This window comes from Monodelphis domestica, chromosome 2, assembly GCF_027887165.1.
Source record: "Monodelphis domestica isolate mMonDom1 chromosome 2, mMonDom1.pri, whole genome shotgun sequence".
Classification (NCBI taxonomy): domain Eukaryota; kingdom Metazoa; phylum Chordata; class Mammalia; order Didelphimorphia; family Didelphidae; genus Monodelphis; species Monodelphis domestica.
Genome location: NC_077228.1, coordinates 17910287 through 17936994, shown reverse-complemented (window position 1 = coordinate 17936994; position 26708 = coordinate 17910287). Strand labels below are relative to the sequence as shown.

The following is a 26708-nucleotide window of genomic DNA, read 5'->3' as shown; positions in this document are numbered from 1 at the left end:
ATCTATCTATCCATTTATGTATCCATCTATTTATTTCTTTACTTCTATATCATCTATTATCTATCTATCTATCTATCTGTCTGTCTGTCTGTCTGTCTGTCTGTCTGTCTGTCTATCAAACAAAGTTCATGCACTCAGGTTGAGGACTTTTGTTCTACAGTCTATGCTTTTTCTTCCATCCATTTCTACCCTATCTCCCCAGCACATGTGGAAGCTACAGAACCCTTTTAGATTCACTTACCTTTGGCACATAGTATCCTGCCACTATGGTATCAACCACAGCCACCCTGGGCACATTGAAAGGAACAATATTACCCATTCTCTGGACTTCATGGATGGCTGCATTAGTGTAGGGCATATTCTCCCTATCAGCCATTGTGGGCTGCCGGGATTGGCCAATCACCCTGTCGATCTCAGATTGTATCTTGCCTGGAAAAAAGAGGTAGCATTCTCTGAGATTCAAATAAGAGTTAGCATTTATATAGTGCTTTAAATTTTGCATAACATTTTACAAATATTATTTCATTTGATCCTCATGACAATTTCAGGAGGTCAGTACTATTATTATTATCCTCATTTAATGGATGAGACTGACAGAAGTTAAGTAACTTGCTCAGAGTCACACATCTAGGAAATGGGTGGATTTGAACTCAGAGCTCTTTCTGCCCTCCCATTCAGTCTTCTTTGATTATGTGGGAGATCTATATCAATACCTGATTGGATTAGAGGAAAACTTAGCTTGACACTTTATGAAAGATGACAACCCCATGGCCTGGAAAGGTGAAGATGTGATCTATTAAGAATAAGTAAGGATGTTTCCGTTGTTGGGCATATGTCCAGGAAAGTGGTACCATGGAAAGCATGTTGGACAGAAGGCCAGCATTGTTTTGAATCTCTGCTACTAATACTTGGATGTCCTTGGGCAAGTCACTGAACCTCTTGGGGCCTCATTTTCCCCGTCTCTCAGGTTGCATAGATTACTGTCCTATGACCACTAACTTCCAAGATGGAGAAAGCTTTTCTGAAGAACAAGACGGTCATTTTAGAACAAAGTTAAGTTGATTCCCTATGTGAGTATATCCCTGACAAAGCATTTATGATGAACAATGTAGACAGAAAAAAAAAAGTATTTCAAGTCATACCATCAAGCATTTATCTAACACCTATTTCATGTCAGGCTCTGGGCTAAACACTGAGGATTCAGAGAAAGGCAAAGACAAAAGAGACACCCCTCAGGGAGCTCACAATTTCATAGGGAGATGAAATACAAACAAGGCTCATGCAGGATAATTGGAAATAGTCAATAGAGGGAAGGCACTAACCTTCAGGGCATTGGGAAAGGCTTTTTGGGATAGTGCTTTTTCATCTGGAAACCAGAAAATCCAGAAGGCAGAGTTAAGGAGGGAGAGCATTCCAGGCATGTAGGGACAGTCAGAGAAAATACCCAGAGGTCACAGATGGAGGGTCTTGTTTATTGGACAGTCAGGAGACCAGTATGACTGAATTAAAGAGTGTCAGGGAGTAAAGAGGCTGGAAAGGTTGGGGGGAGACTGTGCATGAAGTGCTTCAAATGCCAAATACTACATGACAGTCAACTAAAAAAAATGGGATGGAATGGGGTCCCTTGTGCTTATAGAGGAGTTGACTGGCAAGAAGACCTGGGAGACAGTGGTGAGGTAGGAAGGAGTGGCAGGGGGGCATCTAGGCGATATGAGATGAGGAGTGGCAAAGACGGAATTCATCCTGAATGGCCTCAGTATCTGCAGTGAAATTTGAGGCAAGTTTCAGAGCTGAAATTTTGGGGAAGGGGGAGCTGTGTCAGAGGGTGGCACTAGAGAAAAAATGCCAGACTGAAGAGTATATGAGATTGATCACCTCAATGGGGGAGAGGCCCCAGGAGTGGAATCCTGAGGAGAGAAGACTGGTGAGGAGAGCAGTGAGGATCTCTCCATCTTGAGAGGTCCAAGAGAGAAGGTGGATAAAGACTTTCTCCTGAGGATTACCCACCTTTCCTGCTGGTGACTGGAAATCTTTCCCCCAACACTTCCCAAATGAAGGGACTTTCTGAAGAGAAACCTGAGCAGACTTTACCTCAGCTCCTGTTGCCCAGGGGTGAGTCAATCTGACTTTCTCTCAGGGGGCTCAGGATGCCAAGGCCCGAGTTCCCCCCAAACCCGAGGAGGGAGGAAAAGGGGTTTAGATAGAGATAGGGACCCCCTTTCCCCACCTCCCTTTTCCCATTCTTTCCCTGCCCATTATTCCTTTTGTATTACCTGATTGAGTTAACATTAAAAGTTATCTGTTCCCCAAGCTGAGTGTGAGTGAACAGATCAAGGGGAGACCCTTTGGTCTTGAGTAGTGGAGGGGGGAACAAGAGGGACAAGAGTGAATTGGGGAGAGCAGCTTTAGCTAAGGAGGGAAGGCAGAAGGGGGGACAATCTTCAAACCCCCTCTCTTCTCTCTAAGCCGACCCACTACATTTGCTGTCTCTCCTTAACTCCACTTTGTGGAAAAGGGGGGGGTTCTCCTCTCTTTCCCTCTCTTCTCCAAATCCTCAGGGTCCAAGCCTCCCTTGGGGGTACATCCCTTCCCTTCCTTCCTTCTTTCTTTTAATTTTTTAAACAGATACATGGGAAATTTGAGAAAATATGGGAAAGTTTGGAAGAGCAGCTGATCAGTTAGATATTTGATTTAATTAAAGAAACATAAAAGGATTGCCTTATAGCAAGGATTATATAATTAAGATGATTATTTCCCAGTTCAGATCTTGTAAAATAAAATTGTAGTGGACACAGTTAATATAGTTTTGTGATTTTCTTTACCTCTGTGTAATAGCACACGAATAAAACTAAAGATCAGTGATACTAGGAGTGATATAAGCCTGAGGTTTAGCAGGGCAAGATAGGTGATACCATAGAGAGGCAAGTTTAGCATTGTACTGGTTCACCAATGCTTGGTCAAAATGGGAAAAGGAAGAAATCATGGTTAAACATGCAGGCATGATGTCCTGGGAGAGAAATGAGAGGTCAAGGGATTGGCAGTTGATAAAGGAAGAAGGAGAGGTGGAATATCAGAATTCACAAAATGGAATGTTTGTGGACAATGGCCAGATTCCACATTTAGAATGCTTAGAATACAGTTAATTATAGCTGACAATGTGATCCTTAGCACCTTCTACCCATTTCCCATCATTGTGTCATGATCATTGGAGAATAAGGAACTGATGACATGGAGCTGAGGACCATTTGGTATCATTCTTCCTATCAAGAGTTGCTCTTAGACTTCAGTACCAATTGTCCATCATCCTGGGTGGAACTGCTTGGCACTTAACTAGGCTGGGCTTTGGGATTTATGTGCCAACTCTTGGGACTATCCTCTATGCCTTTCAATTCAATTCAATAAACATTTATACTAACCTACTATGTGCTAGGCACCATGCAAAGCCCTAGAGATAGAAAAAGGCAAAAAAAGAGTCCTTGCCCTCGAAGAGCTTCCCTTTGCCATTTTGCCATCATGTTAGACACTGCTAGTGCCATTTGCTCCTGTTGACATAGACTTTGTAATCCCAGGGCTGCCATATAATGGGTACACAATAAGGATTTGGTCTGATTTCCATTCTGGTAATTGGCTACTTAGAATTCTACTTTGGGGAATAGTCTCAGATAGGTGAAAGTGATGTTTCATCCTGGGGAAGATTTTAATGGGAACCAAAGCATGCCAAGCCCCCAGGTTTCCAACCTGGGAGCTGTGGATTTCTCCAAGTAGTAATTGCTAGAAATATGCAAATCCATATCTACTCAAGGAATCATTGTTTTGATTACAATTTAAAAATCCATGGAAAATATTCAGATTCTATAGAATACAAATGCATTTCCCCATATTACTTTTGTCATCACATACCTTTCAAATCAAGAAATAGTCATAGTGCAACTAAAATAATAAATAACAAAATATTAGGTAGAATTGATGTAGCACTCTAAGGTTTACAAAGTTATTTACATATTTTAACTTATTTGATCAGCAGAACAACACTATTTGTGATATTATCATCCTTCATTTTACAGAGGAGGACACTGAGGCTGAGAGAAGTTACATGGTATTGCTCAGAATCACATGGTTAATAAGTGCCTGAGGCAGAATTTGAACTCATGTTTTCCCCAATCCTATACTCGCTCTTTTGTCCTGACCAGCAGCTACCATCCTATGGGGACCTGAACACAATTTTCATGTGAAAAAGATTGTGAAGGATGGCAGTCCCTGCTTTATTCCAAGAACTGAAAGAAGGTAATGCATGTAAATTGCTTTGCAAACTTTAGAGCTCTATATAAATGGAAGCTTCTTTCTTCTGGGGAAGAATCCTAGATGGGCGTGTGACCCTTTTCTGTCCTGGGGCCATCATCATACCTTGGATCTCTGGATAAAGGGCCATATACAGCAGAGCCCACCGCAGAGTGGTTGATGTTGTCTCTGTTCCAGCCAAGAAGAGGTCCAGGGTGCACCAGACTAAATTGTGTTCATTAAAACTAGGGCTGATGTTACCCTTAAATTAGAAAGACAAGGATCAGTTGGTTAATACAAAAGATAATTGTGGCTCTCTTCAAACATGTTTAACCATGCCCTAATCAAGGTTCTGGGAAGGTTGAGAGGGCAGATTCTGGGCTTCTCTTTAACCTTGAAGAATACAGTAGGTGCTCCCAAGAATGAGAGCGCCTATTTCATTGGGCTGGGAGGTTTCCTGAGTATTTTTCTCACAAAACCCAAGTAGATGTGATCTTCATTTTATAGGTGAGAAAACCTAAGCTTTGAGATGATTAAGTGAATTTCCCTGTCACATGGCTAATAAATGACGACAGAACTGGCCCATGAATTCTAGATCCTGACCCTAAATCTACTACCCCTTGCTGCATAGCCCTATGTGTATGTACCTCCATCCCCAGTGCCATACCAAGAAGGGAATGGGCTTGAACCAAGGGAAACTTTTTAGAAAGTGTTGATGAGGCCCCACCATTTGATAGAAGTTTGTGTTGAAAATGAATATAGCTAGGTTTCCTTTCATCCTCATCCTCATGCTCCTCTTCATGCTCCTCTTCTGCTGATTCTTCTTTATCTCTCTCTCCTTTCTCCTCCTTTCTCGTCCTTGATCTCTTCTTCTTCCTCCACCTCTTTATTCTTCTTCTTTCACTCCCTTCTCATTATTATTATCATTAATTTTATTATCCCTCTACTAAAGATCTAACCACATACCAATTAATACTTGCTGATATTTCTTTATCTGGCAGGAGTAAAGCTAGTTGTACCATGGAGCTAATAATAGCTACCATTTATATAGTACTTTCTCTGTGCCTGGCATTGTGATAAGAGTTTGATAAATATTTTCTCATTTGCTCCTCTCAACAACTCTGTGAAATAGATGTGATTATTATTCTCAATTTTACAAGTAAGGAAACTGAGGCAACAGAGATTTAGTGACTTGCCCTGGGTTACACAAGTAGTTTTGAAGATAGATCCAAACTCATATCTTTCAAACTATATCCCTGTGCCACTTAATTGCCTTAATAACTTGCCCTTCATTTGAGGTTCAACTCTCACCTATTTCTTACTCTTAAAATAGAGTAATGAGTCAAGAGTCACGTTCATATATCTATGATTCATGATTGTTGGGCAAATCCCTTAATCTCTTTTGCTTTCCATTTCTTCATCTGTGAAATGGAGATAGTATCTCTGCTAGCTATCTCACAGCATAACTTGGAGTGGAAAAATAACAACAATAACAATGAGCAACATCCATTTTGTAAGCCTAGAAGATAGATATGCATATATGTGGAAGTTGTTATTGTTGCTTCTTAACATGATTATTTTTTCTAAACGATACTACATATTTCACTCCATTGATTTATTCTTTTAATAACAAGAAAATAAAATGCTTTACAATTTTTCAGCTACTTTCCCCACCATCCAGTGAGCTAGGTAATGCCAATACTATTATATCCATTTAGCAAGTGAAGACATTTAGTCTCAGAAAAATCATTTGTTCCCAGGCAAATATGACTAGTTAATTCAATATTTGAAAGTGAAACATTGATTGAATATATAAGATTGATAATTTAACTCCAGAGCTTTAAGATTTACAAAGGATTTTGGTTGTTCAGTCTTTTTCAGTTGTATCTAATTCTTTATGACCCCAATTGAGGTTTTCTTGGCAAAAATACTGGAGTGATTTGTCATTTCCTTCTCCAGCTTATTTTAAAGATGAGGAAATTGAAGTAAACAGAGTTAATTGATTTTTCCAGTCACACAACTAGGCAAATGTTTGGGCTCTGATTTTACCACAGGAAGATGATTCATCCTGACTTCTGACCCAGAACCTAATAATCCTTTCACAAAGTATATTCACATGGAATAAACAAGTTGCCTGTATGTTTATACCAATTTATACTTGAAGAGGAAACCTAAAATACTCCAACATTTAATGCACAACCTTCTGAGCCAGTTCATTGCATTCAAAGGGCATTTCCTCCCCATTCTTTATTCCCAGATGAACTTTGCTCATCACACCCTTTCACCTTATTCTGTCTTCTGGGAACAAGCAGAGCTACCTATGCCCTCTTTCTCCTGACACACTATGCTCCCTAAAGTCTTCTCCTGACCAGGCTAAACATCCTCTGTTACTACAATAGAACCCCTTAAAGGCTTGAATTATTGGACTCTCATCATGCTAACTGGCTTCTTCTCAATATTCTCCAGTTTATGAATGTCTTTCCTCAAAGGTGGTCCTAGATCTGAATGTTCTCCATGTGTGGTATGCTGAATATTCCTTAGTGGCTAAGCATACGGATGCCCAGGACAAGATTTAGCTGTATGGCAATGGTAGAAGTTGGCATTCATCACGTCCAATATGATGGTGATGGGAAAACTGGCCAAAAATAATCACCAATGGATTCTAGTCCCATCTCCGCATAACTTCTCAAAGGTGTTGATAGTTTGGTTGCACATATAAGATTTACACTTTAATTTATTTTGATAATGTTGTAAGGATTACCACAATGATTCTATGGGATAGGATGTACACAGAAAATCCTCATTTCAGTGATAAATTAACTGGGATGAAATATCAGGGCCAAAACTTAATCCCAGCCACCGTTCTAAGGAAATGTTGTAATGTAAAGGGCATTGGTCTTGGAGGCAGAAAGGACGGCTAGATATGTGACTAGGGCTTACCAATGAACTTCTCTGTACCTTAGATTATCTATCTATAAAATAACGGAGTTGAATTCAGTGAGCTTTATGGATTCTTATAGTTCAAAATAAAAATTATGAGCTTTCCACCAGCAAGCTAACCACCCACACATATACACACATTCACCACATAACATGAAATTGGAATGATATTACTTATTCTTGGTACCTCCCAGGGTTGCCATTGAGGGAAGATGCTTACATTATGAGGCAAATGCAAAGTTTTGAAAATATTAACCCATTTCCCCCCCAACCCTAACCTCCCACATTTTAAACATTTAAACATTTCTTTGCTGCCTACATTACCTGGGACATCTCCTTCAGGTAAGCATCAATGAAATCCCGAGCTTCTCCGGTGTTCTGGTCTTCTTTGTGTTGTTGGATCACACGGACTACAAAAGACTTTAGCTTTTTCCATTCTTGAAAGTACTTCTGGTGAGCTCCTGGCAGGAATCTCATTATCCGAGGCAAAACATTGAACAGCTAAATATAAAAGAAGGGAGAGAGAGGAAACATGAGTGCTGGTTTCTGTTAGACTTTTTTATTCCTCTATATTCCTCACTCTGTCTGGACAGGGTTTTTGGCCTTTTATGGGTCAAGGGGTTTACTTTAATTCTTTGTTAACCACTTCTATAATTCATCCTTCTCTAATTGTTGCCTCTCCACCCATAAGACTGCATTCATAACACCTAGGCTGGTGTCCAAATATCTCCTGTGTCATACATTAGCTCATTGGCCATGTCCTAATGTACCTAAATGTCCCTTTCAAGAGTGTCATCATTATAATAAAGTGGAGGGATTCCATGTGAACTGGAAGGACCTCCAGGAATTGATGCAGAGTGAAAGGAGCAGAACCAGGAGAACATTGTACACAGAGACGGATACATTGTAGCACAATCTTTTGTAACTGACTTCTCTACTAGTAGCAATGCAATGATCCAGGACAATTCTGAGGGACTTAGGAGAAAGATGCTATCCACATTCAGGGGAAAAGCTGTGGGAGAAGAAACAAAGAAGAAAAACAACTGCTTGATCACATGGGTCAATGGGGATATGATTGGGGATGTAGACTCTAAATGATCACCCTAATGCAAATATCAATAATATGGAAATAGGTTTTGATCAAGGACACATGTAAAACCCAGAAGAATTGTGCATCGGCTATGGGAAGGGGGAGGGAGAGGGGAAGGAGGGAAAGAATATGATTCTTATAACCAAGGAATAATGTTCTAAATTGACCAAATAAAATTTTCTAATAAAAGAGTGAAGTCATTCATTCACCCTTTCTAGTCAGCCTCACAAACTGCAAGGAAGGAAGGAAAGATAAGATTCTTCAGAAATTGCTAGCATTCAGACCTCTGTTTCTCTCTCAGCCCCACAGAATTCTTTTCACTTGAATTTTCATTTTGCTCCTCTTAGAGAAATGAGAACTAATGTTCTTCACCATTCTTCCTCATTTTTTTCCATAGCCAGAATCTTGAGAAGTTCAATGAAATCTTGAGCACCTGACTCCTTCCTGGTGGCTCACTCACTTATCAACTAGGAGGTAGAATGTGGGATTAAGACTTAGAAAGACAAGTAAGAAACACTTATTGGTAGTTGAGCAAGTCATTAACTTCCTTTAACCTCTGCTTCCAATTTGGTTAAGTGGAGAAAAATAATAGCAACTACCTCAAAGGGATATCATTAGGATACAAGGAAATGTCAGTCCCAAATATTTATTATGCACTTAGCATGTGTAATGCCTTCCATGTGCTGGGCACTTGGGCTAAGTGCAGGAGATTAAAGTGGAGGAAAATAATTCCAGTTCTTGCCTTCAAGGTGCATACATTCCAAGGGAGAGACAATATAGAAATGTCTGGGTATGTGCAAGATTGATGCAGAGTAGTAAAAAGGTAATCTCTGAGGGCAAGGCAGTAGCAGCTGGAGAGAATGAGAAAGACATTCTACAGTAGAAGTTAAAATTGAAATTGAGTTTTAGTTTTTTTGGCCTTTTGAAGTAACCCATATCAGTAGGTGATGAGAAGAGGAAGAGTCCTGCATCTAGACTGCAGCCATGTTTATCTGGAAATCTGAAATTTTTAAAGACATTTTTAAATTTTTAAAAGATTTTTTAAAAGAAAACCAAAAGGTAGTGATGAGAAGGGAGAGCCTTCCTGGCTTGAGGAATAGCAAGTGCAAAGTCACTGAGGTGGGAGATAGTACATGTAAAGCTCTTTACAAGTCTTAAATGTGAGCAATGAATAAATTATCTGGCTCCCTCTGTCTCTTCTCTCTGTCTCTCTCATTCTGTTTCTCTAGCTGTCTGTATCTGTTGTTTCTGCCTCTCTCTTTATCTATCTGTCTCTCCCATCTCCCTATAGTGGGGAGGATATAATCCCTGGTTTCTTCAAAACTCTGCTCAACAGCTTCAACATGAAGCCTTTCCTGGCCCTCCTAGCTTCTACTATTTATCATACCAGAATATTTCCCCTCTATTTATTTATTTGTATTTTCACTTACTTGAGTGTGTGTTGTCTTCTCCAGTAGAAGAATATAAATACTAAAAGTCAGAGTCCATTTCATTTTTGCCCTTGTATTCCCATTGCCTAACAGTACCTGGCATATGGCAGGTGCTTAATAAATGCTTATAAATTGCTCATCTCGGTAAAGATTTTTAGATAAACCTGAAAATGTTAAAATTTTTTCAGTCCATTATTTGAAAATGATGGTATTTTGGAAATATCAAGTATGGTCTTTCATGTCACTGCTTTAAAAATATTCTTGTTTCTTTCCTCTTCCCTTTCCAGTCCCTTTCTCCACTTACAGCTGCTCTCACACCACTTGAAGAGCCTTGCTTCTTTATTTTCTGGTGAAAAAAATTACACTGCCCAATGGAGGCTGAGCTGGCCCTGCCCAAGAAGGGATGCTGGTCTGTTACCTGACACTGCCAAGTGGTTTCAAGTATTATGACTTCATCCACACTCTTCAGCAGCTCCCGAAACTGAGGATCGTGGTACTCAAAGCGATGCCCGAAAGTGATGGAACAGATGATGTTGGAAACGGCATTGTTGATCTGAAAGTGGGGGTCAAAGGGCTGCCCTGTAGACAAGAAGAGAAAGGGCTGAGTTACTCTTTGTGCCATCCACGCTTGGTCGAGAAGCCCAGAATGGCTTTCTACCTTCCCAACAAACACCTGCTTTGTTATTATTGCCCATAAGCGGCAACTGCGTAAAAAGATGTGAGAAAAGAGGAAAGATCATGTCCCTCTTAATGGTTAAGTCAAAGTGTAGGATTTAATTGGTATGTTAATTGACTGTAGATTCCCTGTTACTTTGTCTCTCTTTTTCTTCATTTACTCATCAGTAAAATGAAGGGGTTAGACCAGATTACCTCTGAGGGAGGTAGAGATCTCGATGACTTTATGTTTGATATATCAGGTGTGTAGGTCCACCAAGGTGTGCCCATTTGTATGCAGTGGGCATGAACACACATATGCATGTGTCCACACATGTCTGTCCTCATATATAAATCCCCACCACTAGATGCACCTGTGGGCTACCTGAATAAATATGAGTCGTATAGTGAAATTACAGCTCGAATGTAAAAAAAAAAAGCAATGAGAAGGTGGATCAGGAAAGGAGGCAGTAAAACCAGATTCAAATTCTACCTCAGATACTTTCTAGTTTGGTCACCTTAGTTCTGGTGCTTTCCTTCTTTTGATTGTTTCTGGTTTCTCCTGTCGATATCTTTTTTTATACATAGTTGCTTATATATATATGTGTGTGTGTGTGTGTGTGTGTGTGTGTGTGTATTTATGTATATATATATATTCACATATATATATATTCCCTTTATATTTTGAGTTCTGTGAGGATAAGGATTATTTTTCTCTTTTTAAAAAAGTATTTCCACCATTGAGCATAGTGCTTGGCATATATAGTAGTCACTTAACATTTATTGACTGACTGATTGACCTTGGGCAAGTGACTCAATTGCTCCATTCCTCAGTTTACTCATTTGCAGAATAGGAGGGATGGGAGGAATTGATGCCCTTTAAGGTTCATTTTTACTCTAAATCTGTGATGATGAGAGGGGGCAGTAGAGGAAGAGAAGAAAGGTGAAGTGAAAGAGGATAGGAGGGAGGAAGAGAAGGAAAAAGAAGTTTAGAAAGAGGAAGTAGAGTGGAAGAATGTGCAATGTATACACTTATAAATATTCTAAAAAGAAAGATGAGTAGGATAAACTTAAGAATTTAGATCATTGTAAACCCCCCCCCCCCCCATGATTCCAGAGGGCCAGTGATGGAGACTCTCATCCATATTCTGACAGAGATATGATGGACTTCAAGTACTCTACGAGATGTAAGTTTCTGAGCATGGGCAGTGTAAGAACTGATTTTGTTTGATTGTGTATTTGTTATGAGGATTTTGCAGATCCACTGGGAAGAGAAAGTAGAAGAAAGAAAATAAATGATTAATTAAAAATAATCAAAATTATAAAAATTAGTGAAGACAACAATATCTATGTGTGTGTGTAATATAAAGACAATAGAGAATAAGAAAGAGAAGAGTGAAAGGGAAATGTTAAGCAGGAGAGATGAATCAGTAAATGGAAAGGAAAAAGGGTGAGGAGGAAGAAAAAGAAGACATAAAGTAGGGCAGCAGCAGATTATTGAGGCAGACTATGTGCATATCTGGTTATGTAGGGAGTTCCTTGAATGGAGAGCCAAGTTAGGGCTCTGTGTGTGCTACTTTAAGAAGTGAGACATCCAGGGGCGTATGAGCTGATGGAAGAAGATGATTATAATGGTACTAATGAGAAAGGAATTTCAAGGGGTTCCTTCCTTTGCTTGGTGGCTCATTTCTTCCTGTGTCTGAAAATTTTTCTGAGGTGAGAAGAGTTTGTCTCTCTCTAGTCTAGGGATGACCCGTCTTCTCCTTCTGTTTGGGCCCACCTTTTCTCTCTGTCTTATGGACACCTTTAATGATCATTTGGCCAAAGAGAAAATTAGAAATATCTCTGCCTGACCAGCACTCACCTTTTTCTTCCCTGATAGCCTCAGTGAGGTATCTGACCTCCTCCTGGATTCGATGTTCCAGGGTCCTCTTTCCCAAGCCAAAGTTCCTTAGGGTCATTAAGGCAAATCTTCTTTGATCTTTCCATGCTTGTCCATTAGACATGACTAAGCCTAAATTATAATAATAATAATAATAATAATTCATTCTATACTTCAAATTTCTGTAATTTTACCAGTATCATTATTACATCTTGTGTAAAATATTGGAATTCAATTCAACAAGCACTTTAAAAGTACCTACTATGTGCCCAACACTTTGTTGGATATACAATTAGAAAAGAACTAGATAATCCCTGTTCCCAAAGAACTGGAGCTGGGGAGAGAACACTTAAAATTCACCTTTAGAGCACATGGAAAGATCTGAAAGTCCAAAAGATGAAGCAGAGGGAGATGTTAGTGTCCAGAAGTGCCTAGGGTCTATAAATAGGCCATGGACTTTGGGGTGCATATGCTCATACTTATGAGCTGCTAGTTTATATTCATCAGAGATAATTGGCTGTCAGATGAGTTTCTGCTTTGGAGAAGACAATTACAGACAGAAGGATCCCAACTCCTAATATGGATGGTCTGATCCAATTTGAGGGACCTAAGCCAGCTCAAGTGGTCCTTAATGACTTCAACAGTGTTAAGGCTCAATCAGGGGCAGAAAACCTTGGACTATACTTTCTGGAAGTATCACAAGCATACAGGTGTCTTCCCTTTGTCATATAATTTGGAACTGATAAGGTCCTTCCACACTGATGACAGTTCAAAAATTCAATCCCATTTTTCTCCACTCAAGAATGAGAGAGGAGGAAGGAGAAAGACCCTAGGGCACTCCTCTTCCAGGAGATATCTTTCCTATGAAGAACTTAAAGAGCAAAGCATATCATTTTGGGGAGTACCCTGCATTGAGAGACTTAAGATGTATGTTGCTTTTTTAATGACAGAGAACAGATGAAAATGATTCTGTATAACTAACCCTTCCCCTAGGAAAAAGAGAATAGTCAATCCACAGAGGCCACTAAAAGAGTAAAGAAAAGGGGAAGGAAAGAAACAAGCATTTATTAAGCCCCTGCTATGCTCTAAGCACGGTGTAAGCACTTTACAAATATTATCTCATTTGATCTTCACAACAACTCAGGACGTTATTATCTTCATTATTCCATTGAGGAATCTGTGGTTAAGTGACTTGGACAGGATCACATAGGCAGTAAATAAATGTCTGAGATGAGCTTTGGACTAAGCTCAGCACTCTATCCCCTGCAAACCTGACTGAAATCCTTCCTCCTGATGGGGCTTCTAGGTAGGGAGGGGTTTTAAGAAGGGGACCAGGTAATGATTAATTTTTTGGGGAATGATTAATTGTTTTGGGGAAACTACTGATATGAACTCAGAACCTAGAAGAGGTGGCAAGCAAAGAAATTTGAGAGGAATACTTTTGCCATCTCCCACTAAAGTCCTCATCTGATGTGTATGATTCAGAGACATTCAATTAAAAAATAAATACACTCATGAAAAACATACCATATGAATGGCACTTTAATAGGCATCAGGGGCATGAAGATCAAGCAAAAAGTAATATCTAACTTCAAAGAGTTTGTATTCTACTAGGAGGGAAGATTGTCCTAATTTCATGAAGGCTGTGTCACCAGAATATAGGATCTGGAAGGACCAAACCATATGAAAAATCGAGTGGTTCTATATCACCTCCAAGTTAAAATAGAAAACCATCTGTTTGGCATTCAAAGTCCTTCCTAACTCAGCCCCCTTCTACTTCTCCGGTCTTCTGAAACCTAACTTATTACCTTGTACTCTTTGATCCAGCAACACTGACCATCTGGCTGTTCTAGGGAAAAGATACTCCATCTTTCAGTTCTGGACATTCTCTTCAGGCCATGCCTGAAATGCATTCCTTTTCATCTGTACTAAGTAGTTTCTCTGTTCTTTTTCATTAGTATTTTAGGAGATAGCAAATAATAGAGGTAATTTATAAAAATTAAAAGATGGTGGAATAATGGCAGTGCCCTTGCCCAGAAAAAAAGGAAATGAAGCAGAGAAATAGGTCTGGGTCAAGACAAATGGTAGGACCTCCCAGTGGTTGGAGATTTCATATTATACAACTTGATATATAGGTTCACCCCAGTAGCCTGCAGTAAGCCCAAAGTTGTTGTTAATGTAAAAAGAGGACAGAGGAGATAACAGAAGGTAAACACAATCATATTGATGATTTCATATGAAAGAGAGATTATATTTTTTCCACTGTGGTTCTAAGTGAAATTGATTATTGATTTGTAGTTAAGGGTTTTATTAATCATAATTGTCACAAATGCAATCAACCATTGCTATCATAACCAGCCTGTAGATCTTTAAGGCTTAGATTACAGGTCCAATGCCCAATCCTTATAAAATGACCAAAACAAGATGGCATTTGAGGTAGATAAGATAGGTGAAGATGAGATAACCTGATTATGGCTCTTCTCCAAGTGCCAGTTCCATAGGTACAAGAAGAGATAGATAATGACCCTTCAGGAGATTGTTACAGAAGGATAACTAAGTCTGTTTACCCAACCTAACACCACGGATTCTGTAAAAGTCCCTGGTGTGGCAGGACAGTGTAGGGTTAGCTATCATGAGTTCTTCCAACAGGGTGTTGATCAAATTTAGGTTTGATGGTTACCATGACAGTTAAAGACCTTTGGTTCGATGGTCAGATAATGTAATTAAGAACCAATCATAATTTTAGTTTAGGGGAGCATATCTCAGTACCTTATGTAACCACCAAACTGTATGAAAAAGCTGCTCTGACTGTGTTAGGAATCTTTGGTTACTTAGGGACCATTTACCTCTCTTATTGGTAACTGTTCACTTTGCCAAACAATATATTAAGCTCATAGCTTTTGTACCTCAAGTTTCTCAATTTTGATGATTTATCAAAACACCTAGAGAACAAAACTAGGAGAAATCAGGAAAATAAGTAAGGAGGAAAATTGAAGTTGCTGGCAAGGACAAATTTCTCATCGGTATTACTCCAAGATTTCTTTGAGGGCTGGTGAGCTCCCAATACTTGCAGATCTTTAAACATTCCCTAGATTATTATTTGTTGGAAATGTTGAGAGGAGATTCCAATTCAGGTCCAGACAATCATGATCCTGAGAAGCAAAGAACCCATGATTCTCTCAAATACACAAATATCCATCCTGAGCCCTTTCACTCATTCACTCAATAACCATTTATTAGTGACTGGAGATGAAGAAACCCCAGCGTTAAGTGATGATACCGACACAGAAAGTGTCAGATTGGCTGAACTCAAATGGGAATTTAAGTTTCCATCTTTCTTGAAAGTAAGCCAGGAAACCCTCCATAAATACATAAATGTCAATCAATAAGTTATAATTATATTATTTATATATATTATATAAGTATAATATATTATTATATAATTATATAATTTATAATTATGTATTGGGCACTTTCCTAAGAACTGATGTGAATTATCATTTTAAATTAAAATAAGTTTAAGATAAGTACAAATTTCTCTGATATTAGAAACACTAGAATGTATTGTTGGCAAAGGAAAGCTTTATGATGATGTCAAGCATTTGAATTGATTCTTGAAAGATTTGAAGAGGCAAACAAGGAGGGAGAGTATTACAGATGAATGTTATAACACAGGCAAAGTCAAGGTACAGAGGATGGAGACTTGATCTTGTAGTTAAGAAGATCTAGGTTTAAATCTTGCCTCCAAGCTATGGGGATTTTACACAAATCACTCAATTTCTCTTGAATCCATTTTTAAAATGGAGGATAGGGCTTGGCCTGGGTGGCTTTCAAGTTTCCTTGCAGATTCTATATCTGCCATCATATATTCAGATGAAGGGCATAACATAGAAAAAGGCAAGGTTTAGAAGATGGAGCTATGATCTTGGAGTTAAGAAGACCCAAGTTTGAATTCTGTCCCTGAAATTTGTTAACTATGTGATTTTACACAAGCCATTTTCTTTCTCTCAACTTCAGTTATCTCATTTGAAAAGTGGGGGATAGATGCTGGACTGGAGGTCCTTAAATTTTCCTTGCAATTCTAAATCTGTGATCATTTATCTGGGTGCAGGCAGGAGAGAGAAACAGTGCCAGGGGCATTAAAAATAATTCATTTATTTTAAAATATTTTCCATGGTCATATGATTCATGTTCTCTCCCTCAGCTTTTCCCTCTCCCTTCACAGAGCTATCAAGCATGCATTATCATTCAAAACCTATTTCCATATTGTTCATTTTTGTAATGGAGTAATCTTTTAAAACCAAAATCCCAAATTACATACCCATATAAGTGACAAACCAGACGTTTTTCTTTTGTGTTTCTACTCCCAAAGTTTTTTTCTCTTGATGTGCATATCATTTCTTCTCATAAGTCCCCCGGGATTGCATTGCTACTAGTAGCAAAGTTGATTATGTTTGATTGTCCTGCAATGCTTCAGTTTCTGTGTATGATGCTCTCAGGAGCACTTTGGCTAAAGTGTAGGATGCTAGAAGATGATTTGTCACAGAAAAAATGGAAAGATTGGCTGAAGGGCCATCAGTTACGTGGTCAAGAATCACAGACCCTCAGAATGTTGAAAGTTGTAGAAATGGACTTCAAGATCAACTAGTGTGACTCTACCTACTTCCAACACTGTTCTTTCTACTTTTGGCAATCTTTCTACTCTGTCCTTAATGACTACCTTTCAAAGTCTTGACAGTGACTTTTCCAAACCTTTTTCCCCCCTTCTCCACTCCTCAGCTGTACACCAAACCAACTTTAGAGCTGATGTCTAAGCCTCCTATTTCTTGAAGAAGATGTTCTTCCCATGGGTTTCAGTTCCATGCCTTCATTCTTTAAATCTTAGACTTCAACTCTGCTTTTCTCCTCTGAATAACAGGAAAATAGGTATCTTCTCCTTCATGTTTGTTCCCTTCCACTCCCCAAACCCTCCCTCATTTACCTATTACCACATGCTCCACCAAAGACTTTGACCTCAGACTTTGGTTTTATTGAGTTCCTCCAGATGCCAATTGCTCTGCTTTGTCAAAGGGCCTAAAGGTAGAATAATAAATCCATAAAATTTCAGAGTTGGAAGAGATCTCAGAGATCATCCAATCTAACCTGTGACCAGAAAAGAACACTAGAAAAATATACTGAGTAGATTTTGTTTAAAGAGAACATCTGTAGGAAAGCCATTTCATTTTTGGATAACTCTTTTTGGAAGTTTTTCTATATGCAGTCAAATTGTACTCCTATGCAACCCTAATGATTTGTTACTGGTTCTGGAGTCAAGGAGAACAAGTCTAATCTATATTCTATTAAGAGGTCTTCAGGAAGAAAACTCTCATTGCCTTCCTGTTTCCTACTGAAACTTCTCGCCCTCAAGTTGAACGTCTCAAGCTCCTTCAAATGCTCCTCTGGAATGAATATGAACCATTTGCAATCTTGGTGGTTCTCTCCTTCAACTTATTCTCCTCACCTCATTCTCAGACATCAAGGAAGAAAACGTCCAAAAACTATTTATTTCACCAGAATTCTAGCCACAAGACTTCTATAAGTGGATTGGAATTCTCTAGGAAGGATGAGGGACAGGGATCAAAGATACCTTCAAAAACATTGGAGAGGCAATTTTTTTAATAATCCAAATTACTCACCAAATGATTTTAAGACATAAAAGTTCAAAGGAACTTGAGGGCGATCGATAAACACTTGGCCTTGATTGACCAGGACTTCCTTGATCAGTGGCAATCCAGTTACAAGTATAAAGGAAATACTTCCCATTTCCATGTAGAAAACATTTCCATATTTCCTGACAAGCTGAAAAAGAGTTAGTTTTAGTTGCAGACTACAATTGCCTTTCAGGCTATACTGTTATGGGATTACATTTTAGTAATCTGAAGTATCAATTCCAATGGAATCCAATCAATTCAGTCTGATCCAATTTCATCTATTTGAGGTCAGCTCACCCCCCCAAAAACACTGACTCATCCCAATATGTCTCAGGTGTTGTGCGGGAAACTGAAAAGGCAAAACCCCCTCACCCCCCAATTTTTTCCTTCCCTTGACATAGGGAACATAGAAAGATAGATAAGTACATAGATAAGTAAATACAGAATGCATGGAAAGGTGATTTCAGGAGGGGAGAGTAGCACCTGGGAAGGAGCAAGAAGATTTTTTGCAGAAGGTGGCCATAGAAGCTGAGCTTTTATGGAAACTGGGAGTTCCAATAGATGTAAGGGAAGAGGGAGTTTTTACATATGTAGTAGCTTTCTTAAAGGGGTGTGTTGATGATCAAATGAGATAATGTCTGTTAAGTTTTCTGGAAATGTGCAAGGGCTATATAAATGTCATCTGAGAGGTAGCACAGAATAGTCATAGACAGCCAGCATCAGCATCAGGATCATAAACTTCAGCAATTAAGTCTTACCTCTGATACATGCCTGATGCATAGGTACCTAGATTTTCAGTGTCCTAGGTAGGAATAACCCTTGGGTTCTTTCTGGATCTGTGCTTGGCTATCTTACATCTTCATCTGTGATTTGGATAAAGGAAAAGCTGGGGTGTGCAGATGATTTGTAGACAACACTAAGTTGTGTGAGTGATTCAACTGGAATCAGGGAATGGTAAAAGGAAAACTCATCTTCCTCAGTTCAAATCTAGCCTCAGATACAAGCTGTGTGGCCCTGGGCAAGAAATTTAGCCCTGTTTACCTCAGTTTCTCAGTATCCCTGCCAAGAAAACTGCAAGTAGGGTCAAGAAGAGTCAGACATGATTGAGATGATTGAAGAACAATCCCAAGGTGGAAATAGCTAAATGGGAAGGTTATACATTCTTCCTTCTTGAAAATCTTTAAGTAGATATAGGATGAGAATTTCTATTATCATTGGGAGGTTCTGTTTTCTGAATGTATTTTTGGACTTTATGGCCTTCTCCAACTCTGAAATTCTATGACTTTTTTTCTAGTTTCTATTCCTCTACAGCCTTACTGTCTGAGTTTTGGCATTTCTACATATGCCAACCTAAGGAAATAGGATACTTCTTATCCTATGCTAATATGAGGAAATATCTGCAAGAGTAGCAGCATCAGGATTTTGGTCATCACTACTTGTAGGAGACAGATGCCATCTCTGAGAGAAGTTAGCATTTGGAAAGAAAAGTAGATCCAAACACCAGCTTGCCACTAATATGGTGTGTCAAGATTCTTGAATTGCTTGACCTCTATAAGTGTCAGTTTACTTCTCTGTAGAATGGATGGCTAATGTTTAAACTAGCTGCCTCATGGAGATGTGGTGAGGAAAAAGCATCTGTCCTCCTTCAATGTCCCCAGCAATGTCATTATGCTCATGACTCTTTCTGCTGATCAACAAAGATGGTACTGTGGCAGGTACTGTGGCTATGAAGATGAAAATAAAAAGGATCCCTGAATGTGGGTGTGTTTCTATATGCATATATTCCAACTAATGTATTTACATACAAAAACATGTATATATGTAAGCATGTGTGTAGATCAATAAAATAGAATTGAAGAGTTAAATTAATTTTGAGGGGAAGCACTTGCCTCTGGAGGAATGGGAAAGGCTTCATATTGAAGTGGTGATTCAGGTGGAAGACAAGGATTCTTAGAGGTGGGGTGAGGAGGGAGAGGATTCCAGGCAGGGGACACAGCTAATCCAAAGGCATGGAAATGAGAAAGAGTGCTGTACATTAGGAATATCAAGAATATGTTTTTTTGAGCCCCATCATCTATGAAGAGTGGTAGATTTAAGGAAATTTTGAATTCAGTTACTGCATCCTTCTCATTTTACAGGTGAGAAAACCAAGACCCAGAATGAGTAAGTAATTTACCCAAGGTCATGGAGCTAATGTGTGGTCTCAAAAGGATTACTTATATGGGAAAATTAAAATGAATATAATATTCAAGATCATTGCAATTAAACACACTTGTCTAGGGATGGAAACATTCTCATTGTGCTTAAATAGTACATGCTAGAGAAGCAGGGAGTCAAATAATCAACTTCTCTCTTGGTTTTCTAATGGTTTCTGGAATCTGTCAACTCCCTTCATCCCCACCTTATTGTCAAATAAAAACACATTTGTAAAGCACTTTGAAAATCTTAAAGGGTTATCTAAATGCTAGCTATAATTATTATGAAGCAATTGCTTATTTATCAGTTTAATCATTTGATGATTTATTGATTATTATTATTAATAATAATAGTTGTTATTTGCTGAACTTATTTGGAAAGAATACTACTGGGATGGTGGCAGCAACAATATTATCAGCCAAAGCTGATCAATAAGGTCAATGAACTTCATTTACTTGACATGGCTTGTCCATAGTCCTAAGATAACAGTCTTGGAGCAAAAAATCTTTAAAAAACCCATCCCTTCTATCCTAGCATCAGTTCTAATAGAAGAGTGGCAAGGGTCAGGCAATTGAGCTTAAGTGACTTGCCTTAGGTCACACAGCTAGAAAATGGCTGAGGCCAATTTTGAACCCAGATCCTCCTGACTCTAGACCAGGTATTTTAAGCACTTGCTACCTAACTGCCCCCAGGAGCACAGATTCTTCTTTTTTATTATACAAAGTTTCATTTCATTTATTTATTTATTTATCTGTTTGTTTATTTATTTATTTATTTATCTATTTATTTATTTATTTATTCATTCATTTATCTATCTATCTATCTATCTATCTATCTATCTATCTGTTTTTTATTTATTTAATTTATTTGTTTATTTATTATACACAGATAAGAAACACAGTTTCTTATCATTTTTGCCTGTATTATTGTCTCTTTGGTAGTCTAGGGAGTGTATGGGTTCCTACACAGAAGAAAGTTTTTAAATACATAAAATAAAAAACATAGGATAATAAAAGAAATCAATTATGTTAAAATACAGTCATCACAAATATTTTAAACAAAGTTCAATAGTCCCATATTAAGGATCTCTGACTTGAATTGTTTGAAGGGATCTCAGAGGCTTTCTAGGTCAGTTTCTGCCAGTCAGTCAATTAATGAACATTTATTTTTAAATTTCTTATTTTTTCCTCAATTACATGAAAAATATTAACTTTTTAAAAAAGTTTGAGCCAAATGTTCCTACTCTCCTCCTCTCTTCCTACCTCAAGTGCTGCTTTATTAAGTGTGTACTGCATACCAGGAACTGTGCTTAGTTTTGAGGATACAAAAAGGGGCAAAAGGCAGTTCCTGTTTTTAAGGACTCATCTCTCACTTTATAAATAATAATGCTAGCTTATATTTAATAGTATGCCTATATAGATGTGCAATGCTTACTGTGCTCCAAGCACTGTGATAAGCACTTTACAATTATTATCTCATTTGAACTTTGCAACAGCCCTGGGAAGGAGGTGCTATCTTTACTCTTGTTTTACTGAAGAGGAAACTGAGGCAGATGGCAATGCATTGACTTTGCATAATGATGATGCTGATAAAATAGCAACATTTCCATTTCACTTTAAGCTTTATGAAGCCCGTTCTGCATATCATCTCATTTGATCAGAAGCACAGTCAGGAGGGATCTCAGTGGCATCTGATCTTAACTCTGTACAAAAGGTAATTCAACCATGACATTGCAGAAGTGATGAGCCTCTGAGTTCCTCTCCATTGCACAGGAAGTAAATGTCAGATGCAAGGAGGGACCCCAAACCAGGCATTCTTTCCATCCTTAGAGGCTGCTTCCCAGGTAGCACCAGAGCAGGGTTAGCAGCATCACCCAGGCTTGTGGCTGCCCCATCCAGTACATTTCCCAGGACCCCCGGTCCCTTGCCCTCCTCACAGATGGGGGAGTCTGGCCCTCCCTCTCAGTCCTTACCTCCTGCATAGTGATTTGGGGTCTTTTAAAATCCATCTGAAAGAAGTTGCCAATTATGGGCAACTGAGGAGGGCCCGGGGGGTAGTTTGGACGCCTCTGCCTCCTCTGCATGTAACTCGCTAGGATCAGGAAGATGAGGAAGAGGAGAAGGAAGGTCTGCAGGAAGCTGCCTTCCCAAAGAGAACAGAGCATGGTTCCCAGAGGCTCGACACCAACACAAGGCAAGCCAAGGTATTTCTCTTGCAGTAGCAGCAACAGCAACAATGGGGCCACCAGGAGCAGAGTTGAAGTGAGAGACAAAGTTGTTTGTCCCTTGGCATTGCTGACAGGGCTGGATTTTCTTGCCTAGCCATTGAGAACTGCAGGAAGTGTGAGCCTCTCCTCCATGCTCCACCCCTCTGTCCTCTGCCAGGGCTTGGCTCCAGAGAGCAAACACACCTCCATAGAGAGAAGACTGAACTTATCTGCTGAGCACTGGAGAGATTGCTTGGCCATGGTGGCCAAGGAAGGGACCCACACACACAGAGACCTACCTAGTAGAGCCCAAATCTTAGGGCCACAGCTTTTGGGATAAGAAGGGATACAGAGAGCCAACCCCTCATTTAGGAGAGCAGAAAGCAGAGGTCCAGCGAGGCCAGGAAACTGGCAAGTTGGACCCCAGCTCAGCTGCCTCTTTTTTATTCCTGCCCACATCTTTTCTTAATACTTTCTTCCTTCTCTAGAGGGAAAGATAGGTTTCTACCCCCCAATATGGGTGTTTTTCCCTTGCTCAGCCAATTCCAATAAGAGTAAGCTTTAGACGTTGCTTTGTCACCAGTCTCATCCTCCTCTCCACTAGAATTGCTTTTGTACCTCTTCAGGAAAGATAATTTGCCTCCTACCTCTCCCTTCCCTCTTCTCTCAGTGCAATCCTCTGTTTCACTTCTTAATTTTTTGGGGGGGATATCATATTATCTAGTCAGCTTACTCCTACACCCTCCATCTTTGTATACTCTTTTTAATTGCTCTAATAATGAAAAAAAATGAAGAATTATAAATATCTTCTTTCCATAGATGAATATAAATAGTTTGCCCTTATCAAATCCTTTTTATTTTCTCAATTTCTTGAGGACTGTTTTTATGCTTCTCTTGAATCTTGAGATGTATTCAGACCTAGTTTTTCCATCAGGGATGCTTGGAAATCTACTTCATTAAATGACCATTTCCCCTTAAAATTTTATATTCAGTTTTGTTGGATTGGTGATTTTTGTTTTACACCTCAGACCTTTGTCTTCCAGAATATCATATACCAAGCCCTCTCTGGTCCTTTAATGAAGAAGCTACTAAATCCTGTGTAATCCTGAAAGTGGCTCTACAATATGTGAATTCTTTCTTTCTGGCTTCTTGAAGTATTTTCTTTTTTGCCTGAGAACTCTGTAATTTGGTTATGTTTCCTGGGAGAATTCATTTGGAGATTTATTTTAAGAGGTATTTTATGAATTGTTTCAATCTCTGTTTTGCCTTCTTATTCAAGAATATCAAGACAATTTTCTTTGACAATTTTTTTGTAATATGTTTTGGATTTTTTAAATATGGCTTTCAAGTAGTCCAATAATTATTGAACTATCTCTCCAGGATTTATTGTCTAGGTAAGCTATTTTCCCAATGAGATATTTCACATTTTCTTTTCTTCCATTTAATTTTATTTTGTTGTTTCTTTGTATCACATGGAATTATTAGCTTCAATTTGCCCAATTCTACTTTTAATAATTTTTTTCTTCAGTGAACTTTTAGAACCTCTTTTTCCATTTACCCAACTCTGCTTTTTAAGCTCTTATTTTCTTCAGTAAGTTCTGTGTCTCCTCTTCCAAACTGTTGACTCTTGTATTGATTTAATTTCTTTTCCCCATTTTTACTGATCCTCTCTTTTTAATTTTTAAAATCCATTTTGAGCTTTGAATTGGTCTGAAACCAATTTCTATTTTTCCTTGTGGTTTTCAATGTAGCTTATTTGATTTCATTGTCCCCTCCTGAGTTTGTTTCTTGATTTTCCTTGTCTTCAGAATAATTTTCTATGGTTAGATGTTTTTTGTTTGCTTATTTGTTTGTTTGTTTGTTTGTTTTTTTTGGTCTCATTTTCCCATCCTTTTTCTTGAGGTGGGCTCTGTTCTCAGGGTAGAAGTACCTCTCTCTTTAACTTCAGTTTTTCCTTGATGACACCCTCAGATCTAATTCTGGGTGTCTGCAAGTTTTAGTTCTTCCAATGTGTTATAATGCCCTATACTATCATATTACATTATATATATTACGCATTACAATGTGGGCTAAGAGCTCTAGAAGCTGCTTCCCAATGCTTATTCAGTCTCTCTCAGCACCTGATATTAATATGCAGGGTCAGGAATACTTCAGACTGTATTGCATTGTATCTTAGTGTCTCATTGCTGGTTTGATTTGGGGCTTAGAACTTCAAAACATTAATGTAGAAGTGCTCTGCTATTCAGATTTCCTCTGTGATACAGTGCTCAGTTCTGGGTACCATGGTTTCAGAAAGGATACTGATAATCTGTAGGGGATTTGAGGAAAGTTCAAAGGCTTATCATTGTAGACCTGGAAGGGATATTAATGGTTATCTATGATAAGCCTTTCATTTTAAAGAGGAAAAACTAAAGTTCAGAGAGAGCAATGATTGGCCCAGGGTCATAGAGCTGATATTTGAATCCAGGTCCTCTGCCTCCAAACCCAGTGGTCATTTTACTACATCATTCATCCTCCACAGAAAAAAGAACCCTGAGAGCATGGTATAGGAGAAACTGTTGAAGGACTTGAGGATACCTTGCCTATAGGAGAGTGTGTGTTTGTGGGGAGTGATTTGGGCATGGAGCTATCTTCTCTGAAGAGCTGCCATGTGGAATATAAGGAGAAATAGAATGAAAAATTTATAGACCATATCCATGAACTGGTTCAGGAAACCTCTCTAATATGTAGGAACTGATTTGAGCCTTTATAATCTAGGGCCCCGATAGAAAAATAATATAGAATATGAAAAATCAATTCTCTCAAGCAGTAAGCATTGTGGTTCTAATATCTACTTTATTTGAGCATGATTGACAATTGAATGTTGATAACATTTAATGAGATGTGAAATAATTTCTCACATCTTTTATTTATCCCATCCTAACTCTATTGATATAGTAATAAGTAAAAACTTTTGGGTAAATTCATTAATGTTGTCATTAAGCTTAGACATAATAGTCACATTTCCCCAAACAGAGTTGTTATCTCTAACTGATATATAGGATAATATGTGTAGCATAATCTCAGCAACTTGAGGCAGGATAGAAAAAAATTAAAATTTGAAAAGGTTAAAGTGAATAATAAGTAAATGATATAAACCATAAGCAATAAACAATGGGAATGATATAATAAGTAAATTAAGGAAATAAATAATTAAAGTGAAAGTAGAAAGATCAGATGATTATATATGTCAAATATAAATGTTTCTCATGGGATTCAAAAGTGTTGAGCATGTTCTAAAACTTATTTGTAGAAATCATGCATATATCAAAATTTTTTTAACTAGACAAGCTAATTCATAAAGTTAGAGCCTCATAGATTCTTTTGAATTTCCTTTTAGTCTGTTATTGGCAGTTTCCAAAATAAGTACCTGATTTACATAGATGTAAAGAACAGAAAGAAGTATAAGGAATACAAATTCTCTTGTTCCAAAGATCATAATTAGATATATTTTATATTAATAAGATTAGAATCATAAAGTTTGATTTAACATTCACTGGATAAACTAATTATTGGCAATGCCAAAAAATCTAGTGACTTTATTAAATTGTAATAAGATCTATTTTTCAAGCAATTTTATGGAAAGCTGTTATGAGTCCTAGAATGGGAAAAGTAGAATTGCCAGAAAATCTTCTGAAGACCAGAATTATTGTAGATAGCCTAAGGAGAGAAAGGTGACAGAAATAGAAAATATGCCCAGAAATAAGACATCTGCATCATGAGACTTTAAGGCCTTGGACACAGTGTACTGGAAAGTGGAGATTGTGCCACCAATCCCTCTTGTATCTCTCTGACATGCTGTTATTTTATATTGTAAAGCCCTTGCGTCAGGTTAGTGCCCCCAATGACTATCTGTAAATATAAACATTAGTCTCTAAAAAATTCCCTTACTTTCCATGAAATGTATAAGTATGAGATCTGGAGTGATTCATTGGGGAAACTAAGGCACAATTTCCCCAAGAATCAGATTTGTGAGTATTTATTCTTTATATAATGTATTAATTTCCATGTCAGGTGCCTAGATTAGGAGAGGATTAATTCAGTGTTTTGACTTATACATTCCCTTTGCTTCTAGGAACTCCAAAAATGCTTCCCTCCAATTAACCTGGTTAATTGATGAGGTTCTTCCTGCTAAGTTCATGACCTGAATTTTCCCATAGCATCTATGGAGGTACCGAGGAGTTGAGAGTCTTAATTGTCAACCTCATAATTAACTATTCACCAATCAGATATGTCTTGGGATGTCCAAGGGAGGAACTGAATTATGAGCTCCCAAATCATATATTACAATCCTATTTGATGG

General features: G+C 38.3%; 1 protein-coding gene across 1 annotated transcript in view; it reads right to left on the bottom strand.

Moving 5' to 3' along the window:
* LOC100031980 (cytochrome P450 2J2-like) overlaps positions 1-22453 on the bottom strand; it is a 30810-nt gene extending 8357 nt beyond the window's left edge. The window contains exons 1-7 of the mRNA XM_007480495.2: positions 22133-22453; positions 17950-18112; positions 12257-12406; positions 10157-10317; positions 7543-7719; positions 4405-4540; positions 242-429 (exon numbers count right to left, since the gene is read on the bottom strand). Coding sequence (XP_007480557.1) covers positions 242-429; positions 4405-4540; positions 7543-7719; positions 10157-10317; positions 12257-12406; positions 17950-18112; positions 22133-22324 — 1167 coding nt within the window. The 5' untranslated portion in view covers positions 22325-22453. The remainder of the gene's footprint in view (positions 1-241; positions 430-4404; positions 4541-7542; positions 7720-10156; positions 10318-12256; positions 12407-17949; positions 18113-22132) is intronic.
* Positions 22454-26708: the final 4255 nt, after the last annotated feature.